At 42.7% G+C, this 23498-nt stretch overlaps 1 protein-coding gene across 1 annotated transcript in view; it reads left to right on the top strand.

Moving 5' to 3' along the window:
• ZC3HAV1 (zinc finger CCCH-type containing, antiviral 1) overlaps window positions 1–23498 on the top strand; it is a 61398-nt gene that overhangs the window by 16280 nt on the left and 21620 nt on the right. Inside the window, exons 2-7 of the mRNA XM_065883589.1 lie at window positions 5923–6058; window positions 11156–11408; window positions 18094–18858; window positions 19664–19762; window positions 22074–22080; window positions 22154–22273. Of these exons, the coding sequence (XP_065739661.1) occupies window positions 5923–6058; window positions 11156–11408; window positions 18094–18858; window positions 19664–19762; window positions 22074–22080; window positions 22154–22273 (1380 nt within the window). The remainder of the gene's footprint in view (window positions 1–5922; window positions 6059–11155; window positions 11409–18093; window positions 18859–19663; window positions 19763–22073; window positions 22081–22153; window positions 22274–23498) is intronic.

Raw genomic sequence — 23498 nt, 5'->3', positions numbered from 1 at the left:
CACCCTCCCTATCCCACCCCTCCAGGTGGTCACAAAGCACCGAGCTGATCTCCCTGTGCTCTGCGGCTGCTTCCCACTAGCGATCTACCTTACGTTTGGTAGTGTATATATGTCCATGCCAATCTCTCGCTTTGTCACAGCTCACCCTTCCCCCTCCCCATATCCTCAGGTCCGTTCTCCAGTAGGTCTGTGTCTTTATTCCCATCTTACCCCTACGTTCTTCATGAAATTTTCTTTTTCTTTTTTTTTTTTTTTTTTTTTTAAATTTATTCATTTATTTATTTTTGGCTGTGTTGGGTCTTCGTTTCTGTGCGAGGGCTTTCTCTAGTTGTGGCAAGCGGGGGCCACTCTTCATCGCGGTGCGCGGGCCTCTCACTGTCGCGGCCTCTCTTGCTGCGGAGCACAGGCTCCAGACGCGCAGAGCTCAGTATTTGTAGCTCACGGGCCCAGCTGCTCCGTGGCACGTGGGATCTTCCCAGACCAGGGCTTGAACCCGTGTCCCCTGCATTGGTAGGCAGACTCTCAACCACTGCGCCACCAGGGAAGCCCCGAAATTTTCTTTTTCTTAAATTCCATATATATGTGTTAGCATACGGTATTTGTCTTTCTCTTTCTGACTTACTTCACTCTGTATGACAGACTCTAGGTCTATCCAGCTCATTACAAATAGCTCAATTTTGTTTCTTTTTATGGCTGAGTAATATTCCATTGTATATATGTGCCACATCTTCTTTATCCATTCTTGCGATGATGGGCACTTAGGTTGTTTCCATCTCCGGGCTATTGTAAATAGAGCTGCAATGAACATTTTGGTACATGACTCTTTTTGAATTTTGGTTTTCTCAGGGTATATGCCCAGTAGTGGGGGAAGCATGGAGTCTTAACCCTTGAACCACCAGGGAAGTCCCTAAGCAACAGTTTCTATAATTTATTGTGTCCCTTCTACACGGCATATGTGATTTATATGCACTGTCTATCCTCATACCTTACTCTCAATTTTCTACTTAGTGCTAGGGAACAGTAGTTTGAATAATCCAGAATGGCATTTTTTTTTTTTTTTCTTTCTGGTTTGGAAAAATTTCAGACATGTCTGTTTTTGTTCATTTTTTCCAGATGATGTTTTTATTTGCTTTTTGAGATCTGGGTTCAATTATCAGCTCTTCCTCTTATTTGAGTCACCTTTGATTTCTCATTTTACCCGGCTTCAGTTTCCCAAAGTAAAAAGCAAGCTGTTTCCTCGTAGGTTATAAATAACAGATGCACGTTCCTGTCACTTAGTAACTATGTAATAAATGTTAGTGTCTGTGCTTCTGGTCTCACTCCCCAAATAGGTGAGCACAGACTGCCCCGCCCTGAACACTTTGTTGAAATCAGGGTGGAGATAAAGCCTCTCACAAGTTTGGAAAAGTCTAGGGAATGTGGGAAAACTGAGCAGGGCCTCCGAGGGACAGGGCTGCAGGTCAGAACTCAAGGCTAGATATGACATGCCGAGTTCAAGGTGAGTATCATGGAATCTAGAGGAACGAGCAGTTTGCCTGAGGATGGAGATGAGAAATGAAAAGCGATCTGGGCCCTCAGACGGGCAACGTCAGGGACCCAGCCAGTGCAGCGTGTGCTGGGTGGGCTCTTCCTACAGGCATGAGTGTCTTAGGTGAGGTTGGCAAAGCCTGGACACTCAGGGCTCCAGGCAGAGGGATTCTTATTAGACTTGTCTGGCTGCCTTCAGTTATTTAGAGGAAATGTTGACTTCCAGGACCTTGGAAGTGCCCCACTGCTCCTTGGCTAGGACAGAGCAGGCACAGGACAGATATGACCGACGCTGTATCTTGCTGGGACCTGGAGAGGGACTGGGTCCTCATCTGTGACCCTAATCTGGCCACAGGAGAGGTACCATAGTCTTGGCTCTGTGATCACAATGTCTTGGACTGGAGCTCCAAGGGAAGAAAGGTTCTTAACTCCTCCCAGTTGTCAGATATCTCTGAGCCAGAGGGTAGGACCTGCCTAGCAGGGTGTTTCAACAAGGTCACTTTCTGTTCCGTGTCAAGAGGATCCTTAATGTCAGTACCCGGTGGAGTGAGATGCCTTGTGAGGTAAGGAAGCTCGCAGGTATCTGGTAAAGCTCTAATGGAGGGATTTCCTGCTTTGGGTAGGAGGCTGGTCCCCTTCCTGCTGTAGAGTCTCTTCACAGATCGCCCCTCCCGCGGTGGTTGGAGGAGTGATAAGGTGGAGTCCCAGCCCAGCTGCTGAGGGCTCTGGGTCGTGGTGGCTGCTGGGGAGCAGTTATCTGAAAGCACAGACCCCCAGAGCAAGTGGAGAGCTGAGGTCAGCTTTATCAAGGAGTGCCAGACACACACTAGAAGCCAGAACTCCTGGTAGAGAAAGCCAGGAGAGAGCACACCTGAGAAAACGGCTGAGATACATACAGGCTGTTGCCAGAGCCTGACTGACTGCCCTTGAATTGTGCATGAACCAGGGTGCGTGGGGAGGGCTGGCTGGGTTTTAAGGGCTTGGGCAGTGGCTGCCATGGTTGTTGATTCTGATTTTTCTCATGAGGTTCCACGGCTAGATAAGAAGGCAATTCTAGAATGCTTCAGAAATGCCTTACACGCAGACAGCGTGAATAGTGTGGGACTATTAAAAGTTACTATTTGAATAGTGGCTTTTAAAGATTAATTCTCAGAGGCTAACTTTTATGTAGATGTTTACATTTTAAAAAATCATTGTCAATTTCAATAAGATAATTTTGCAGTCATTCGCATTTCTGTTTACTAGTCACAAACAACTAAAACATAATAGTGGCAACTGATTCATGTTTAGTATTTGGGAAATGAGAGAACTATTAAAAGAAAGATTTTAATTCTCAGTAAGAAAAATAGAATAAGACTTGAATAAATGGAGAGATATTTTCTGTTCCAGAATCAGAAGATTTAATGTAGTTAAGATGACGTAATATCCAATCTAATGTATGGCGTTAACACAAATTAGATTCTCAGTATGATCTTTTGTGGAAAGTGACAAAGCCAGAATAAAATTTCTATAGAGGAAATAATAGTTAAGCACACTATAGAGATTTTTGAAAAGGAATAAGCCAATAATAGGATAAATTATTCTGTTAATATTTAAAATACAGTGCAAAGGACATTTTAGTTGTATGGTATTGGATTCAGAGTAGAACCGTAGATTGATAAAAACATAATAAGGATCCCAATAGTTCTAAATTTGCTAAAAAGTTAACAAACAATAGTCCTCTATAACAAAATAGTAAGAAAGTCCAATTTAATAGATGTTATTGAGAAAAGTTGATATAAAGCACTTCTGTCCTTCTGTGATGCTGGTTGTCAAAATAAGCTCCAGATATTTTAAAGAATTAAAGTTGAAAATATCTCTTTTAAAGGTGAAACAAAATGGTATAGTTATCTAGCTGTGGTGGAGGAATTAATTTCTCAAGTATTAAAACAGTGGGCTAAATTACGAATGGCGAATTGGAAGGATATGATTGTATAGAACAGCAGTCAGATCGTTGAACAACAACCTTAATAAGTTCTTGATCAAAAGGGAAAAATCCAAAACTATTTGAAATACACAAGGCTGGTAAAGATTAGTATTAAAAAATATAAAGAACAGTTATAAATCTGTAGGTTAGTACTCATTCTCCACTAGATAAACAGTTAAAAGATATGAACAAATACTATAAGTAAGAGGAAATGCAAGCATCAAGCCTACATTTGGGAATATTTCAGTCTTGCTAATAATTAAAGTGCAAATTAAAAGCATAAGTCTATTTCTTTAATTTTCTCTTTTTTTTTTGGCTGTACCGTGTGGCATGCGGGATCTAGTTCCCTGACCAGGGATCGAACCTGGGGCCCCTGCATTGGGAGCAGGGAGTCTTAACTGCTTGACCACCAGGGAAGTCCCCCATAAGTCTATTTCCTACTTACTGAAGGAGCAAAAGTGATAAAACTCTATGTTAATGTGCTGGCGGGGAAATAGACACGCTCTCAGATTGCTGGTATGTTTTCTGGAGAGTAGGAGATCAAAATGAAACAGAAGCTGCAGGGAAACTGATTGTGTCCTTTGAGGCAATACTCTCAAAGGAATAAATCTCAAGAAATAATGTAAAAGAAGAAAGGTTGTCTGTACAAAGGTTGTAATGTAGTGAAAATCTGGCCATTACCTAACCTCCTGACAATTTGATAATGGTTGAGCAAACCAGAAACTATTAAGATCCCATCATATTAGCAACTGTTAAAACCATAAATCTGAGGACGTTGGAGATATCATAGGGAGCGTATGTAAGTTAAGAAGTCGAACGAGTTTGTTAGCTGAACATTGATGACTGTCACATTATGTTTGTCTAATGAAAACATCAGTACTGTCTGGGTTTCTCAATGGTCCAAGTCAGTGCTTGTGGGACTTCAGTGTGATTAAATCATTTGGGGATCTTGTTGAAAGACGGCTTTTGATTCAGTAGAACTTGGGTGGGGCCTGACATTCTAAATTTGTGACAAGCTCCCAGATAATGGTGAAGCTGCTGATTCTCCCGCCACATTTTGAATAGCAAAGATTGAAATCTCTGCCATGCAGTATGGTAGCCACTAGTCATGTGTGGCTATTCAAATTTAAATTAATTAAAGTAAAGTAAAATAGAAAATTTAGTTTCTTAAGTCTTATTACCTATATTTCAAGTGTTCATTAGTCATGTATGGCTTACATTTTAGGAAGCTCAGATTATAGAACAATTCCATCATCATAGAAAGTACTATCAGACCTAAAGCATCAGTCTTAAAGTGAAGAGGATTTTTATCTCTTTCTTTGTAGAGTTGTTTGAAATGTACAATTATGAGCTTGTTCCATTCCTTTGTAGTCACAAATCATATAGGTATACATTGGTATGTAAGGCATAGAAGAGAGAAAGCAAGGAACAATTTCATCTAATTTAGTTTGTTCAATGGAATTCTCTTTTCACATTGATTTTTATTGTCAATCCATAGATGTATTATCCTAATTATTCTTTGTCTCTCAATGGGCAGTCATTTCCACTAAATTTGTATCAGTTTCTTTGCCATTTTTTCCTCGTCCTACATTATTAATGTATACTAGAGGAGACATTATTTGAAGAAGTATTGCAATAATTTAAAGTATACATGTGTGGGGCTTCCCTGGTGGCACAGTGGTTGGGAATACACCTGCCAATGCAGGGGACACAGGTTCAAGCCCCGGCTGGGGAAGATCCCACACGCCGCGGAGCAACTAAGCCCATGTGCCACATTACTGAGCCTGTGCTCTAGAGCCCACGCGCCACAACCACTGAAGCCCACGCACCACAACTATTGAAACCTGTGCACCTAGAGCCTGTGCTCCGCGACAAGAGAAGCCACTGCAATGAGAAGCCTGTGCGCCGCAACAAAGAGTAGCCCCTGCTTGCCGCAACTAGAGAGAGCCTGCGGGTAGCAACGAAGACCCAATGCAGCCAAAAATAAATACATAAATAAATAAAGTATACAAGTGCATAATTTGTAAAAATAATCCTCATATTCCCTTTTCCCATCTAGGTGTTTCATCAATTTATTTATTTATTTATTTATTTGCGGTATGCGGGCCTCTCACTGTGGTGGCCTCTCCAGTTGCGGAGTACGGCTCCGGCCACACAGGCTCACGGGCCCAGCCGCTCTGCGGCATGTGGGATCTTCCCGGACCGGGGCATGAACCCACGTCCCCTGCATCGACAGGCGGATTCTCAACCACTGTGCCACCAGGGAAGCCCATCAATTTATATTTTTAAAGTGTACTCTTGAAGCAGGACCAACCTGTATTAGTTACCAAAGGATATGGGCATTGATTTTCATTGAAAGTTCCCTGGATGATTGCTTTTTCTTTACTTTCTGTGAAGTGGAAACACTGACCATTGTCATTTATTTCCAGGAATTTATGCAAATATTCTCACGAGGTTCTCTCAGAAGATAACTTCAAGGTCCTGAAAAATCATGCACTCTCTGGACTGAACAAAGAGGAATTAGCCGTGCTCCTTCTCCAAAATGACCCTTTTTTTATGCCAGAGGTAAGTTCTAATTCCTTAGTTTGAAAAGCAGGGAGAGTGCTGTTGGCAGCGTGGCATCGTGGGTGTGTTGGAATGGGAGCAGAGAAAACTGAGCACCAGGGCCTGCAGGTGGCCGTCAACAGGTGATTGTTGCTGAGTTATCTGAGAGATTCCAACAATTTCCTTCCTATTAGAAGTTTTACAAGAATTGGAGTCTGGAATGCTTCCCCCGCCAGGCTGCTAGGGAACCCTGTGACCTCCTGGAAGAGGTGGGCTTTGAGGCAGGGTTTTGGAAGATGACAGGGTGTATTGGTTGAGGCTAAGTTATTGGAACAAAGAGACCTCAAAGTGCAGTGATTCAAATAAAATATTACTTTGTTTCTCTATCACTTGACAGTCTGGATTGGGGGTCATTAAACCATGGTCCATGGTCCAAATCCCACCTGCCACCTGTTTTTGTAGTTTAATTGGAACACAGCCACCCCCATTCATTTATATATTGTCTATTGCCACTTTCTCATGCAAGAGTGAGTTGAGTATTTGCAACAGAGACTGAATGGCCTGCAAAGCCTAAAATATTTACCATTTGATCGTTTACAGAAATAGTTTACTGACTTTTGGTCTTGCCCAGATGTAGGCAGGTAGGTATCCGATGGTCAGGCAGCTGGATTCCACAGTGTCACGCAGGGACTCAGGCCAGTAGGTCAGCCTTATTATCTTATATATAATATATCCATTCTATTTTTGGACCAGTAGATAATCTCTGTTCTCTTTTAACATGTGGCTTCCTCCTCCAGGTACAAGGAGATTCTTCTCACTGTCATCATTTTCTAACCAACAGGAATGTAGAGAGGGAGTAAGTGAAAGGCAAGCAGCTTTCTTTTTTAAAAGATGCAACTTGGACATTGTAAAAAGCGCATCTGCTCCATGTCATTCGCCAGAACTTATCACATGATCACACTTAGGTAGAAGGGAGGCTGGGAAATGTAGTTTCTGGCTGGGTAACTAGGTGTCCAGCTAAAACTTGGAAGCTTCTATTATTAGAAGAAAGGTGAGGACAATGGCAGATAATTAACAGTCTCATCCACACAGGACTATTGACTTGAAAATCAGAGGATGCTGTTTAAAGAATGGTATCTGACCTGAGAAAAACTCTTGTGTAGAGAAGTTAGCTTCACACTGAAAGAGAGGCACAGAAACATAATTGAAGGCTCAAGTGGAATGAGTGGAAGGGACTGAGATTAAGATAAGCAAAGGTGGGGACTTCCCTGGTAGTCCAGTGGTTAAGAATCCACCTTCCAATGCAGGGGACTCAGGTTTGATCCCTGGTTGGGGAACTAAGATCCCACATGCTGTGGGGCAACAGAGCCCGCACACGCCACAACTAGAGAGAAGCCTGCATGCCGCAACTAAGACCTGACACAGCCAAAAATAGATAAGTAAGTAAGGAAATAAATAAATAAATAAATAAATAAATAAATAAATAAATAAATATATTAAAGATAAGCAAGGTTGAAATTCAGATGTGCTTTTATTTATGACAAGATAGCTATTAGGGATATCTGGGGGGTTAAACATCTTTTGACTCTAAGCTCAGTGTGTTTCCCTGAGGACTTAGAAACGTTAGGACATGAGGGGTGATTTTGAGTTGATCACTGAGCTCAAGAGAGATGGGAGTGCAAGGCCGTCTATAAAAATGTCTTCAGAGACGGAGAGAGTGGAGGAGGACTATATATGCCATTCTGCAGGCATTCTTTCATTTAGGTACTTGGATTTCTCTCTCTCTCTCTCTCTCTCTCTCTCTCTCTCTCTCTGTCTCTCTCTCTCCCCGTTTCCAGGAGCCTAGGTTTAGAGGTCTTGTCTTGGGATCCCTATGGCCCTTGGCCTGTGTGCCAGCTCAGTCCCTCCTGGCTACCAGCATGGGGAGACGCCTTACACACCAACTCGTTAAAGGTCCCGTTGACTAACAGACCCACCCCGTCCTTTTCCTTTCATGTGAAGGGATGACGACAGGTGAAGTCTTGTTATGACCCTTGAGAGGAGTGTCCATGGGGTCCAACCTTAGTCTAGTGTTAAACTTGGAAGTTTGGAAAGGTCACTCATCAGGTTTGCTGTCTGCTTCTGTTCTCCAAAATCACCAAGGACTTTCTATATCACGTCCCTGGAGAATAAGGGGAGTGACAACTCTTCCTTTCTCTAGGGAAGAACCTACTAGAAGGTGGTGTTGCTGATGGATCCCGGAAAAGCCCATTGACAGAAGAGCTGGGAGGGTCCTCGTAGGAAAATGCCGTTGTCATCCTTTATCACACAGAGAGTCTGAAGTGTCATCTGAGGTTCCCTTTCCCTTTTAAGAATTCAGTACCCATGCTTAGTGGATGGGGTGGGAAGGCTTGTGCTTGAAGTTTATTTTTAGCCAATAACTTAATTGCCATTTACCACTTGTCAGGGGTAGGATCACAGACTAGCAGACTGCACTGTTTCCTGAACCAGAGGTCTGAGGCGCTGGTTCCTGTAGTGGAAAATCGACCAGAGCATCGATAACATAAGTCTCTATTTGACAATTTGGGGCAAGAGTAGTCTCTCAAGGAGTGTTTTAACTTGGGTGAGTAGGGCAGAATATTTTCAAGGTTTTAGCAGGAGGGGCTCAGCCAGAGTTCAGCTAGTTCCAAGAATAGTCGGTCAACGATGGTCCTTCCATGTCTCTCAAAGTCCTGACTCTGCCACTAACCACCTCTGTGGTCCTGGACAAGGCATTTCATCCTTCTGCGTCTCACTTTACTTATTGTTTGGTTTGCATTCATTCAATTAACACTCAGGAGTTCCTACAAGGGCAGGCTTCTGAAGGCAGCAGTGGACAAGACACACTGCCTGCCCTCAAAAACTTAAAATGTTCACACTCTTCCACTTTGCCTTGACCTGCGAGAACATAAAAGCATCAGGCAAATCTGACGTCCTTATATAGAAACTTGTGTAACTGAGATGTATTTATTAAAAGGAAGAAATTATTTCATTTGTTTTGGCAGGAGCATTCTTACTTAAACATCAGCATAGAACTAGGAATGTTAACCAAAGTATCATTTGTGAAGTTACTAATTATTCTTGTTTCACTCAAGCCTCTAGAACACTGGTTCTCAAGCTTTAAATGTGTGTCAGAATCACCTGGAGGGTTTGTCAAGCCCAGATTGCTGGGCCCTACCTCTGGCCGTTCTGACTCTGTAGATACGGGGAAGGGCCCAAGGACTTGTATTTCTAATAAGTTTCCAGTTGGAGCCGATGTTGCTTGTGCAGGGACTACACTTTGAGAACTGTTGGTCTAGAGTCTTGAATCTGGTTCATAGGCTCTATCGCAATGATATCTATTTGCATCAGGTTTAGAAGTTGTTTATATGGCTTAAGTCATTGTTGTTAGAGTCTGAATCCATGTCTTTGCCACTTGGATACATCACAGTGGCCCGTGTTGACCTGGTTTGCTCAGAGTCTATTGAAACAACTTATAAACGTTTTAATCTTTAAGCTTCTTCATGTAATGATTCAAACATTTGCATCACATTTCATATTTTGCACAACACATTTACATATTTTATTATTTAATCTGCTCAACAACTTGGTTAGGTGAGGAGAGCAAATATTTTCCTTCTTTACAGCAAAGGAAAGAGAGGCTGGGAGCAAGTAAGTAATTCAAGATGTGAGGTCACATGTAGCTGCTTCCAGGGCTGCAGACTTCAACCAGCATCTTCTAGTCCTGCATCACCTGGTCTGGCCTCAGTGACAGTGTTTCTTCTGCTCTCCTTTCAGTAAGAACTACATCTCTGTAGAGCTAGATAGGTAGGTATACCTATTTACATAGGAATATACAAATTATCTGCTTCAGTTGATCTTTTGAGAAACTGACATTCTGCCTAGCTGAGACTAGATTCTAGACTCCCAGGAGTTGTAGGTAAGACCCGCATGTCCTCTTTTGAAAAATTAATTAACTAATTAATTAGTTTGGTTGCACTGGGTCTTAGTTGCAGCAGGGGGGCTCCTTAGTTGCAGCATGTGGGCTTCTCAGTTGCGGCTCGCAGCCTTCTTAGTTGCGGCACACTGGCTCCCTAGTTGTGGCATGCTAACTCTGACTTGTGGCATGGTGCGGGATCTAGTTCCCTGACCAGGGATTGAACCTGGGGCCCCTGCATTGGGGAGCATGGAGTCTTAACCACTGTGCCACCAGGGAAGTCCCCACATGTCCTTTTTGTTGGCTGCACTGCACGGCATGGGGGATCTTAGTTCCCCAACCAGGGACCGAACCGCGTGGAGTCTTAAACACTGGACCGCCGTGGAAGTCCCTCCACATGTCCTTTTAATAGAACAATGAATTGATATCCAAAGACAGGCCTTCCTCTTTGGGGTTCCCTTATAATGTAGGGCTCCCTTTGGGTCCTGTTTGGTTCTATCTGTAGCTAGCCGTCTTATGTTGATTCTTCCAAAGGAGGTTAATCAAATTCAAGTTTCCTTCAGTTAGTTTGTAGGCCTCTTCTGCTGCAAATAAGTCATCGATTGAAAAGAACTCATCAAAGATTGTGGAATACACATGCATTTTTTTCCTCTGATATATCTCTGCTTGCTTCTGATTTTTTTTTCTTATCAGGAAGTAAGAAAAGCTGCGTTTTTATTATTTATTTATTTATTTTTTATCGGAGTTTAGTTGATTTACACTGTTGTGTTAGTTTCTGCTGTACGTCAAAATGAATCAGTTATACATATACATATATCCACTCTTTTTTATTTTATTTTATTTTATTTTAATTTATCTTTTTGCGGTATGCAGGCCTCTCACTGCTGCGGCCTCTCCCGTCGCAGAGCACAGGCTCCGGACGCACAGGCCCAGCGACCATGGCCCACGGGCCCAGCCGTTCCACGGCATGTGGGATCCTCCCAGACCGGGGCACGAACCCACGTCCCCTGCATCGGCAGGTGGACTCTCAACCACTGCGCCACCAAGGAAGCCCCTATCCGCTCTTTTTTAGTTTCTATTCCCATATAGGTCATTACAGCCGAAATTTTTATATACACTTTCCTTAACGTGTGGCACATAGAGAAACATGTTTTATCTCTAACTATTTTTTCTTCGTTCTGTAGATATGCAAAAATTATAAGGGAGAGGGTGGAAGACAGATTTGTAACCAGCAGCCACCGTGTGAAAGGCTCCACGTTTGTGAACACTTTACCCGAGGGAACTGTGGTTATGCCAACTGCTTCCGGTCCCATAACCTGATGGACAGAAAGGTGCTGGCCATCATGAGGGAGCACGGGCTGAGCTCACGTGTGGTCCAGAACATCCAGGACATCTGCAACAGCAGGCACCGCCAGAAGAAACCCTCTGGGTGGAAAGGTAAATGCGGTCTACTTTTTTTTTTTTTTTTGCGGAACGCGGACCTCTCACTGTTGTGGCCTCTCCTGTTGCGGAGCACAGGCTCCGGACATGCAGGCTCAGCAGCCATGGCTCACGGGCCTAGCCGCTCTGCGGCATGTGGGACCTTCCCGGACCGGGGCACGAACCTGTGTTCCCTGCATCGGCAGGTGGACTCTGAACCACTGCGCCACCAGGGAAGCCCTATTTGTAGTTTTTTAAGGAACCTCCATACTGTTCTCCATAGTGGCTGTACCATTCACATTCCCACCAGCAGTGCAAGAGTGTTCCCTTTTCTCCACACCCTCTCCAGCATTAATTGTTTCTAGATTTTTTGATGATGGCCATTCTGACCGGTGTGAGATGATATCTCATTGTAGTTTTGATTTGCATTTCTCTAATGATTAATGATGTTGAGCATGCTTTCATGTGTTTGTTGGCAGTCTGCATATCTTCTTTGGAGAAATGTCTATTTAGGTCTTCTGCCCATTTTTGGATTGGGTTGTTTGTTTTTTTGTTATTGAGCTGCATGAGCTGCTTGTAAATTTTGTAGATTAATCCTTTGTCAGTTGCTTCATTTGCAAATATTTTCTCCCATTCTGAGGGTTGTCTTTTCGTCTTGTTTATGGTTTCCTTTGCTGTGCAAAAGCTTTGAAGTTTCATTAGGTCCCATTTGTTTATTTATTTTTTTATTTCCATTTCTCTAGGAGGTGGGTCAAAAAGGATCTTGCCGTGATTTATGTCATAGAGTGTTCTGCCTATGTTTTCCTCTAAGAGTTTGATAGTTTCTGCCCTTACATTTAGGTCTTTAATCCATTTTGAGCTTATTTTTGTGTATGGTGTTAGAGAGTGTCCTAATCTCATACTTTTACATGTACCTGTCCAGTTTTCCCAGCACCACTTATTGAAGAGGCTATCCTTTCTCCACTGTACATTCCTGCCTCCTTATCAAAGATAAGGTGACCATGTGTGCATGGGTTTATCTCTGGGCTTTCTATCCTGTTCCGTTGATCTATATTTCTGTTTTTGTACCAGTACCATACTGTCTTGATTACTGTAGCTTTGTAGTATAGTCTGAAGTCAGGGAGCCTGATTCCTCCAGCTCCGTTTTTCGTTCTCAAGATTGCTTTGGCTATTCGGGGTCTTTTGTGTTTCCATACAAATTGTGAAATTTTTTGTCCTAGTTCTGTGAAAAATGCCGGTGGTAGTTTGATAGGGATTGCATTGAATCTGTAGATTGCTTTGGGTAGTAGAGTCATTTTCACAATGTTGATTCTTCCAATCCAAGAACATGGTATATCTCTCCATCTATTTGTATCATCTTTAATTTCTTTCATCACTGTCTTACAATTTTCTGCATACAGGTCTTTTGTCTCCTTAGGTAGGCTTATTTCTAGGTATTTTATTCTTTTTATTGCAGTGGTAAATGGGAGTGTTTTCTTGATTTCACTTTCAGCTTTTTCATCATTAGTGTATTGGAATGCCAGAGATTTCTGTGCATTAATTTTGTATCCTGCTACTTTACCAAATTCATTGATTAGCTCTAGTAGTTTTCTGGTAGCATCTTTAGGATTCTCTATGTATAGTATATCATGTCATCTGCAAACAGTGACAGTTTTACTTCTTCTTTTCCAATTTGGATTCCTTTTATTTCCTTTTCTTCTCTGATTGCTGTGGCTAAGACTTCCAAAACTACGTTGAATAAGAGTTGTGAGAGTGGGCAACCTTGTCTTGTTCCTGATCTTAGTGGAAATGCTTTCAGTTTTTCACCATTGAGGACAATGTTGGCTTTGGGTTTGTCATATATGGCCTTTATTATGTTGAGGAAAGTTCCCTCTATGCCTACTTTCTGGAGGGTTTTTATCATAAATGGGTGTTGAACTTTGTCGAAAGCTTTCTCTGTATCTATTGAGATGACCATATAGTTTTTCTCCTTCGATTTGTTAATATGGTGTATCACATTGATAGATTTGCGTATATTGAAGAATCCTTGCATTCCTGGAATAAACCCCACCTGATCATGGTGTATGATCCTCTTAATGTGCTGTTGGATTCTGTTTGCTAGTATTTTGTTGAGGATTTTTGCATCCATGTTCATCAGTGATATTGGCCTGTAGTTTTCTTTCTTTGTGACATCCTTGTCTGGTTTTGGTATCAGGGTGATGGCGGCCTCGTAGAATGAGTTTGGGAGTGTTCCTCCCTCTGCTGTATTTTGGAAGAGTTTGAGCAGGATAGGTGTTAGCTCTTCTCTAAATGTTTGATAGAATTCGCCTGTGAAGCCATCTGGTCCTGGGCTTTTGTTTGTTGGAAGATTTTTAATCACAGTTTCAATTTCAGTGCTTGTGATTGGTCTGTTCATATTTTCTATTTCTTCCTGATTCAGTCTTGGCAGGTTGTGCATTTCTAAGAATTTGTCCATTTCTTCCAGGTTGTCCATTTTATTGGCGCAGAGTTGCTTGTAGTAATCTCTCATGACCTTTTGTATTTCTGCAGTGTCAGTTGTTACTTCTCCATTTTCGTTTTTAATTCTATTGATTTCAGTCTTCTCCCTTCTTTTCTTGATGAGTCTGGCTAATGGTTTATCAATTTTGTTTATCTTCTCAAAGAACCAGCTTTTAGTTTTATTGATCTTTGCTATCGTTTCCTTCATTTCTTTTTCATTTATTTCTAATCTGATTTTTATGATTTCTTTCCTTCTGCTAACTTTGGGTTTTTTTTTGTTCTTCTTTCTCTGATTGCTTTAGGTGCAAGGTTAGGTTGTTTATTAGAGCTGTTTTCTGTTTCTTAAGATAGGATTGTATTGCTATAAACTTCCCTCTTAGAACTGGTTTTGCTGCATCCCATAGGTTTTGGGTCATCGTGTCTCCATTGTCATTTGTTTCTAGGTATTTTTTAATCTCTTCTTTGATTTCTTCAGTGATCACTTTGTTATTAAGTAATGTATTGTTTAGCCTCCATGTGTTTGCATTTTTTACAGATCTTTTCCTGTAATTGATATCTAGTCTCATAGCATTGTGATCGGAAAAGATAGTTGATACAATTTCAATTTTCTTAAATTTACCAAGGCTTGATTTGTGACCCAAGATATGATCTATCCTGGAGAATGTTCCATGAGCACTTGAGAAAAATGTGTATTCTGTTGTTTTTGGATGGAATGTCCTATAAATATCAGTTAAGTCCATCTTGTTTAATGTATCATTTAAAGCTTGTGTTTTCTTATTTATTTTCATTTTGGATGATCTGTCCGTTGGTGAAAGTGGGGTGTTAAAGTCCCCTACTATGAATGTATTACTGTCGATTTCCCCTTTTATGGCTGTTAGTATTTGCCTTATGTATTGAGGTGCTCCTATGTTGGGTGCATAAATATTTACAATTGTTATATCTTCTTGTAGGATCGAACCCTTGATCATTATGTAGTGTCCTTCTTTGTCTCTTCTAATAGTCTTTATTTTAAAGTCTATTTTGTCTGATATGAGAATTGCTACTCCAGCTTTCTTTTGGTTTCCATTTGCGTGGAATATCTTTTTCCATCCCCTCACTTTCAGTCTGTATGTGTCCCTAGGTCTGAAGTGGGTCTCTTGTAGACAGCATATATATGGGTCTTGTTTTTGTATCCATTCAGCCAGTGTGTGTCTTTTGGTGGGAGCATTTAATCCATTTACATTTAAGGTAATTATCGATATGTATGTTCCTATTCCCATTTTCTTAATTGTTTTGGGTTTGTTTTTGTAGGTCTTTTCCTTCTCTTGTGTTTCTTGCCTAGAGAAGGTCCTTTAGCATTTGTTGTAAAGCTGGTTTGGTGGTGTTGAACTCTCTCAGCTTTTGCTTGTGTGTAAAGTTTTAATTTCTTCATCAAATCTGAATGAGATCCTTGCTGGGTAGAGTAATCTTGGTTGTAGGTTTTTCTCCTTCATCACTTTAAATATGTCCTGCCAGTCCCTTCTGGCTTGCAGAGTTTCTGCTCAAAGATCAGCTGTTAACCTTATGGGGATTCCCTTGTGTGTTATTTGTTGTTTTTCCCTTGCTGCTTTTAATATGTTTTCTTTGTATTTAATTTTTGACAGTTTGATTAATATGTGTCTTGGCGTGTTTCTCCTTGGATTTATCCTGTATGGGACTCTCCGTGCTTCCTGGACTTGATTAAGTATTTCCTTTCCCATATTAGGGAAGTTTTCAACTATAATCTCTTCAAATATTTTCTCAGTCCCTTTCTTTTTCTCTTCTTCTTCTGGAACCCCTATAATCTGAATGTTGGTGCATTTAATGTTGTCCCAGAGGTCTCTGGGACTGTCCTGAGTTCTTTTCATTCTTTTTTCTTTATTCTGCTCTGCAGTAGTTATTTCCACTATTTTATCTTCCAGGTCACTTATCCGTTCTTCTGCCTCAGTTATTCTGCTATTGATCCCTTCTAGAGTATTTTTAATTTCATTCATTGTGTTGTTCATCGTTGCTTGTTTCATCTTTAGTTCTTCTAGGTCCTTGTTAAATGTTTCTTGCATTTTCTCTATTCTATTTCCAAGATCTTGGATCATCTTTACTATCATTATTCTGAATTCATTTTCAGGTAGACTGCCTATTTCCTCTTCATTTGTTAGGTCTGGTGGGTTTTTATCTTGCTCCTTCATCTGCTGTGTGTTTTTCTGTCTTCTCATTTTGCTTATCTTACTGTGTTTGGGGTCTCCTTTTTGCAGGCTGCAGGTTCGTAGTTCCCGTTGTTTTTGGTGTCTGTCCCCAGTGGCTAAAGTTGGTTCAGTGGGTTGTGTAGGCTTCCTGGTGGAGGGGACTAGTGCCTGTGTTCTGGTGGATGAGGTTGGATCTTGACTTTCTGGTGGGCAGGTCCACATCTGGTGGTGTGTTTTGGGGTGTCTGTGGACTTATTATGATTTTAGGCAGCCTCTCTGCTAATGGGTGGGGTTGTGTTCCTGTCTTGCTAGTTGTTTGGCATAGGGTGTCCAGCACTGTAGCTTGCTGGTCGTTGAGTGAAGCTGGGTGTTGGTGTTGAGATGGAGATCCCTGGGAGATTTTCACCGTTTGAGCTGGGAGGTCTCTTGTGGACCAGTGTCCTGAAGTTGGCTCTCCCACCTCAGACGCACAGCACTGACTCCTGGCTGCAGCACCAAGAGCCTTTCATCCACACAGCTGCTGGTCTAGGAGAGTCTCCTGGAGAGCTGGGGCGGCTGTGCTCATGGTGGGGCGTGGGCACTGGGGGCAGCCATATTCGGGAGCTCTGGCTGGTGGATTCTTAACCACTGCGCCATCAGGGAAGTCCCTTAAGTGAGTTCTATTGCGAGCAGCCTTAAATCATTTTTAGAAGAGTGAAGGGTAATACTATGAATCAAGAAAAGTAATGTTTTCAGGGCCTCACAGGACTCGGGAGGAGCAGAGCTCACGTGCTCTGATTCCACCTCTCGTGTTTTTTCTCCTGCACGACAATGCCCTCTCGACAGGGGAATATCTGGAAGGACGGGGTTTGGTGTAGCTTCTCAATATAAATTTGTTGTATGCGAGAGGGAGTTTTCTTTGTTGTCACTTCTAGTTAATCTACTTAGTTGATGGGAGGAGGATGCTTGCTTGTACTATATTCCTGCTGCCCCCTGGGTTTGGAAGAGAAAGGACCTCTCTTCCTCCTCTTTCCCACACACAATAGCACAACTCACACACCACACACACACACACACAGCCTCCAGCCACATGCACACAAAAACAACGACTTGCATACATACATACCCCACACATACACAAACTTCACGCACCCACAACATGTGTAACACATGCACAGGACACACTTCACACATGCCACACAAACACATGCAATCACACCACACAGACAGACCTCACTTGTGCATGCCGCATACACCATACGTGCATATCTCACCAACCGACACGTCACACACCATGCGTGCAACCACACACACACATACACCCGTCACATGTATACCACACATGCGTATCACACACACACACACCCAGCACAGAACACCCCACATATAAACATCACACGCATGCACACCACACTTTGTATGTACTCACGAACACACATGCTCACCGCCCTCCCTCCTGTCTGCTTCCCGGGGGGTGTGACTTACCACGTTTCTAGAGAGAGGCCAATTTTTCTTTTTTAGATATTACTCATTTAAGCTTGGGCATTTGGGGGACTGGACGAACAACTCTGGAAAATTCTCAAGCTTCAGTGAAATCAGACCTCTGTTGTAGTTTCTTTTGTTGTTGTTGTTTTATGTATCATGAATCCGTAACTTAGGTACACCTGTATCACAATATGGGCAAACTCTAAATGATTTCGGGGAACTCCTCCCTGATTTGTACTCGTCTGTCTCTCCATTTACCCTAGCGGTGAGTGACTTGAACTAGAGAATTGTGGACAGCCCCATCTAAGAGTGTGGGCATTTGGGGGCTACATCTAAGTCCCACGAGAGAAGCCAAGCAGAGCCAGTGTCAGTTCGACCTTTATCCTAGGTCATAGGTGGTGTTTTCTGCAGGGCTGGCAGGGTGACAGATTCCTGCATGGTCATAAGCACCTTCTCGAAATTTTCACACAAAAGTAATTTGATAGAACTTCGATAGCAAACCTGGAGAAGCTGAGGCGGAACAGGGCAGGGAAGTTAGTCACGTTAACACCAACTTCCGTTGTTTGGTTTTTCTTTCCCAGCTCCTCCTTCACATCGCAGAGACGCGGCATACAGAGGCAGAAGCAAGAGCAGAGACCGGGGCAACGGGGACTCTCTTCCATCTGCTGCAGCTTCTGCCCAGAGGTCCTGCGCCCCCAGTCCAGATCCCACCGGCCATGGGTCTCCCCCGGACGACGGGCCTGTCAAGGATCTTGCCCACAAGTTCACGCATTTGGGAAGTCAGGAGTGCCCTCCGCCTTCCTCAGGCTCGTCTGCGGCGTCCAATCTTGGAGGAACCGGTCAAGGGGGAGCAAGCCAGAGGTTTGCAGAGAATGGCAGTACAGAGGATCTTTTCTATGGGAATCACAGCAATACTTACGTCACTTTTGATTCGACATCAGCTCCCAAGTGGAAGGGCCCCGCATCCTGGCAGAATGACCAAGACACTGGTAGAGAGAGTTTGTTTTCTTCCAGTCAGGCTGTCTCCTTCTCGCCTCTTGGTTCTCCACAAATACCTGAAACCATCACCACCAGAAAGAGCACGGCCATCCTTTCCTCCGACTGCGTGAACACGGAGGGCAGACGTGGGAATCAAGACAGCCAGCATTTCCCGCTTTTTAATAATAACGTCGGTGACATGGCCACAGATGCCACTTCCGTGAGATTGTTAAATTATAAAACCACAGCCAGTAGGCAGAGAGAAAAATCTTTACCTAGGGGTCAGGACACCGGCGTGACTCACAGCCATCTGCAGCGTGCTGGCCAAATGACAGCTGCCGACGATGGGGCCACGGCCTTTGTTAATGGTAAACACACAGAGAAGACATTTTGGGCTAGTCTGTCCACAGTGCCACCAAATGGCTCTAGTAAAGTGATAGATGAAACTACCGATGTAGGTAAAACTGATGCCACGAGTTTTGGCTTTACGTCGGCAGTCAGTGGGGATAAAGACGTGTTATGCTCTGAAAGTCAGAGGCTGACAAGCCAGGTTCTGCCCACACATGGGGAGACCACTGCCCTGACACAGAGCAGCACTCACTCTGCCCAGGGTCCCTCATTTTACACCTTCCTTAAGCAACAGAGCTGCAGCCTAGGGGACCCATGGTCGGAACTCTGCTCAAATGTCTGTTCCCCCTGCCAGCGAGATTACAGCAAGGGCTCAGGCTGGGCTCTGTGTGAGTCACTGAGGGACAGAGAGGGGCCCCATGTCTCATGTCTGCAGCACAGCAGCTAGGGCTAGTGGTTTTTCTTTGCATGTCCCTTAGCAGTATTAAAGGGCAAAGGGGTTTTGGTTAAGGAGCACTTCTGATGAGGAGATTGACATATGAAGATGGAAGGACCAACCCTAGAACTGTATAGAATAAGCGCTACATTTATTCAGAACAGAAATAGTTCAACTATGGTTTAAGAAATAAACATAACTCTCAGGTGCCCCAGATGTTCGTGTTTGCTTTCGTGTCTAGGCTCTCCTTAGCAGCAGTACACGATTCATAAGAATTTTCTTGAACGTGGCCCCCATTTCAGATATTCTTCCCCCCTGTAGGACCAGATATCTTGATTTTCAGTTTAAATATTAGGATCAGCATACATGCATCCTCTTTTGTTTTGTAGATTCCGTATCTGACGTTGCGAGTGCCGAATGTTCTACGAGGGATGAACATGGCTCAAACGAAATTTGTCTTGACCATCTGTATAAGGGTTGCCAACTTAGTGAGTAACTTACTTAAGGACTTTCTAGAAGCAGAAACTTTGTTAATAGTAGTATGGCTAACATTTACTGTGTACTGTGTGTCAGGTGCAATGCTAAGAATCTTACATTCATCTTCTTTAAACTTCACATCAACCCTAGGTTCTGTTGTTAACCCATTTCCCAGATGCACAAACCACCCACTTCACCCCTGCATGATATTATACGTTCTCCTTTCACAATTCAGTTTTAGGTGATCTGTTACACTTAATCAGGGACCCATCTTTTTGCACACAAAAAGCAAACAAAAGTATCCTAGCAGACACATTTTCAAAGTTTGTGTCCTGTCGTGATTTAGGCATTGCCTCTCTTCTGGGCCGTGGGCTCTAGTCGCCCCTCACGTGTGTACTGAGGGACCCGTGCTCTACACAAACAATGTCTTGTGTCTCTTTGCAGTCAATGAGCCACACCTGTCCACGCTGTTGCCTCCCACCAGGATTCCTGCAGAAATGTTTCCCACGGGGCTGCTTGGGACACAGAGCTGCCCTCTCACTCTTACACCACTCTTTCCCTTTCATGCCTCCACCCCAGGCCTAGGCATCATGTCTGATTCATTTGCTTGATTACTTAGTGGTCTTAGACGCATTCACCTTGTGTCTGAAGAGGAGATTCTGCCCTGCGTTCCCTAAATCAAAAATCTTTAACGTTAAAATATTTTCTTTTTAATTATGGTAAAATCCACATAACAGATTTTACCATCTTAAATATTTTTAAGTGTACAGTTCAGTAGGGTTCATTACATTCGTATTGTTGCACAACCAATCTCCAGAATTCTTTTTATCTTGTAAAACTGAGACTCTGTACCCTTTAAACAACAACTCCTCCTTTCCCACTTCTGGCAGGGAAGCCCCTGGCAGCCGCCATTTTGGTTTCTGTCTATAAGTGTGACTTACCCTCATATGAATGAACTCACACAGTATTTGTCTTTTTCGGACACTGGCCTATTTCACTTAGTACAGTGTCCTCAAGGTTTATCCATGTTGTAGCCGTTGTGAGAATTTCCTTTTTAAGGCTGAATACTATTCCATTGTATTCTATCACATTTTGTTTATCCATTCATCCATTGATGGGCACTTGAGTTGCTTCTACCTTTGGCTGTTGTGTATAATGCTGCTATGAACACAGGTGTACAAATATCTGTTTGAGATTTGCTTTCAGTTCTTTTGGGTATATACCCACAAGTGGAATTGCTGGATTATATGGTAAATGTATGTTTAAGTTTTCGAGGAACTGCCATACAGTTTTCCATAGCAGCTGTTATCATTTATATTTTCACCAGCAATGCACGAGGGTTCCAATTTCTCCACATCCTTACCAACACTTGTTTATTTGTCTTTGTTTGTTTGTTTGTTTATAGCAGCCGTTCTAATGGGTGTGAGGAAGGTTATACTTTTTGAATCAGCCAAATCCCAGGCAGTGCCACTCTGGAGTTCGTTGTGATGTCTAAGTCTGCCTCTTTTTATTCTAAAGTAGTAACACATCTTTTAGACATTTCAAAACGGTTGAAACATAATGCAAATTTTGAAAAATAGAACTGTTTTCTGTACTCCTGTATTATGGACTTCTAACATTAATTCATTCTTCAGCAAGCATTCATTGAATGGTCATCTTTTTCATGCCCAGCCCTCTGCCAGTGAAGCAAGGGAGAAGTAAGCTAAACAATGATGCAGGCCTTTTTTCAATAAGTTTGTTGTTAAGGTGGGGCATCAAATTTGGGAGCTCCCTGGCGGTCCAGTGGTTAGGACTCCGCACTCTCACTGCCGGGGGCCCGGGTTCCATCCCTGGTTGGGGAACTGAGATCCCAGAAGCTGCGCGGTGCGGCCAAAAACAAACAAACAAAACATGCACAAATTAGAAAACTGCGTAAAAATGAGTAAATACGTAAATAAAGCACAAACTGAGTCCCAAGCACTGGCTGAGGGAATATAAAACACAAGTCAGTTCAGAAGAGCGTGAGATTAGTGAGGGGATTCTTCTGGGAGAGATGAATTTTAGGTCAGGGCTTCAAGGAAACACAAAAGCAGTTGCCTATGCTGGAGAGCAGTTTGTCTCAGTAAATCCACGTGTGGGGTGCAGAAAGGGTAACTGTCAATTTATAAAGATCTCAGATTTCCATGTGGGTAACATGGCTTTTTGGGGAGCAGAGAATTTTGTTTTCTGATGAGTCTCCGTGGGTCATAATGGAACCTGGAGTTTGGGGCAATGCAGGTAGGGGCCAGCATGAGCACAGGTGTAGCTGGGAAATGTGCCTGCAGGACAGGCAGAAGGGGAAAGGCGGGCCGTGAAAGGATGGGGGAGAGTCAGCAGTGAACTTGGCCGAATCGCTGAGACTTCTTTTCTGTCTTTTTAGAGAGATGCAACAAAGTTCACTTCCACCTGCCCTACCGGTGGCAGATGTTACTTGGAAACACCTGGATGGACCTCCCGCTCATGGAGGATATTGAGAAGGCCTTTTGTGACCCCCAAGTCTGCACGTAAGTTGGTGGCCGGTCTGGCTTGTGAGATGCACAACATCATCGGAAGAAAGCCCAGTGCTATGCTTATGGGAAGAAGAAAAAGCAGTTTTCCTTCAGAATCCCATTCAGGTTAACTCTTGAGATAAAAATGGCAAACGCCTGCTGAGTTAATGAAGAAAAATACGTAAGTGGGGCAGGTGTGAAGTCACTCAGAGCCTCGCTATTACAAGGGACTCTGAGAGTATTTGCTAACTCAGGTGAAACAAACAGGGACACAAATATGTGTTTAGTTAATGTTTGTCAGTGTGTCCTGCAGAGCAGCAAATGCGTAGGTTGGTTTGTACTCCTATCAGCTCATCGTAGGACTATCACAAGTACTAAATGATGAGCTCAGAAGAGCTTTGACTTAATTTCATAGTTTGAGAAAATGATTTGAGTCATTTCCTATAGTTCTAGGGCAGGATTTTGTTGTATACTTTAGCATTTTATACCTTCCTCTGTGTTCGCTATTTTCTCTACCCTGGAGGTTTCTAAGAGGCTACCTTATATTTCTGTTTCTATTAGGGCTGATATGGGTGATACCATCCATGACCATATTTATAAGCTGCATCCTGTTTTACAAGGAAGTTCTTTGGGGGGGAAAATATGGATGTGTCGTCGTCTGCAAATTTAGTGAATTTTTGGTGGAGATTCTGTGTTGCGACCTTTTGCCACTAGAGGGTGGCGTCAGCTGTTTTGCTTCTAGGTGTATTTCTCCCCCCAGGTAAATCTGAAGCAGTGTTTTTCAACCTTAGCGCTATTGACTTTTGGGACCAGATAATTATTTGTTCTGCGGGGGGGCAGTTTAGCATCATTCCTGGCTTCCACCCACTGCACGCCAGTTGTGATAAACAAAAACGTTTTTCGACATTGTCAAATGTTCCCTGGGTCACAAAATCGCTCCTGGTTGAACATCACTGATCTAGGAGGTGTTTCATAGAGCAGTAACTCTTAAACTTTTTGGTCTCAGGAGCCCTATATAGTCTTAAAATGTATTGAGGATCCCAAAGAACTTCTGTTTATGTGGATTATAGCTATTTATATTTACCATATTAAAAATCACAACTGAGAAAAATTAAATATTTACTGATGCATTAAAAATAACAATAATAAACTCATTCATGTAAACATAACATTTTTTGATAATTATATATCTAACTTATATATAGTTATATGCATATATAACTGTGTATAAGTAAAACTA

The sequence above is a fragment of the Phocoena phocoena genome, chromosome 9 (assembly GCF_963924675.1).
Source record: "Phocoena phocoena chromosome 9, mPhoPho1.1, whole genome shotgun sequence".
Taxonomy (NCBI): domain Eukaryota; kingdom Metazoa; phylum Chordata; class Mammalia; order Artiodactyla; family Phocoenidae; genus Phocoena; species Phocoena phocoena.
The sequence above is the reverse complement of the archived record's forward strand: the minus strand, read 5'-3'. Positions and strand labels throughout refer to the sequence as shown.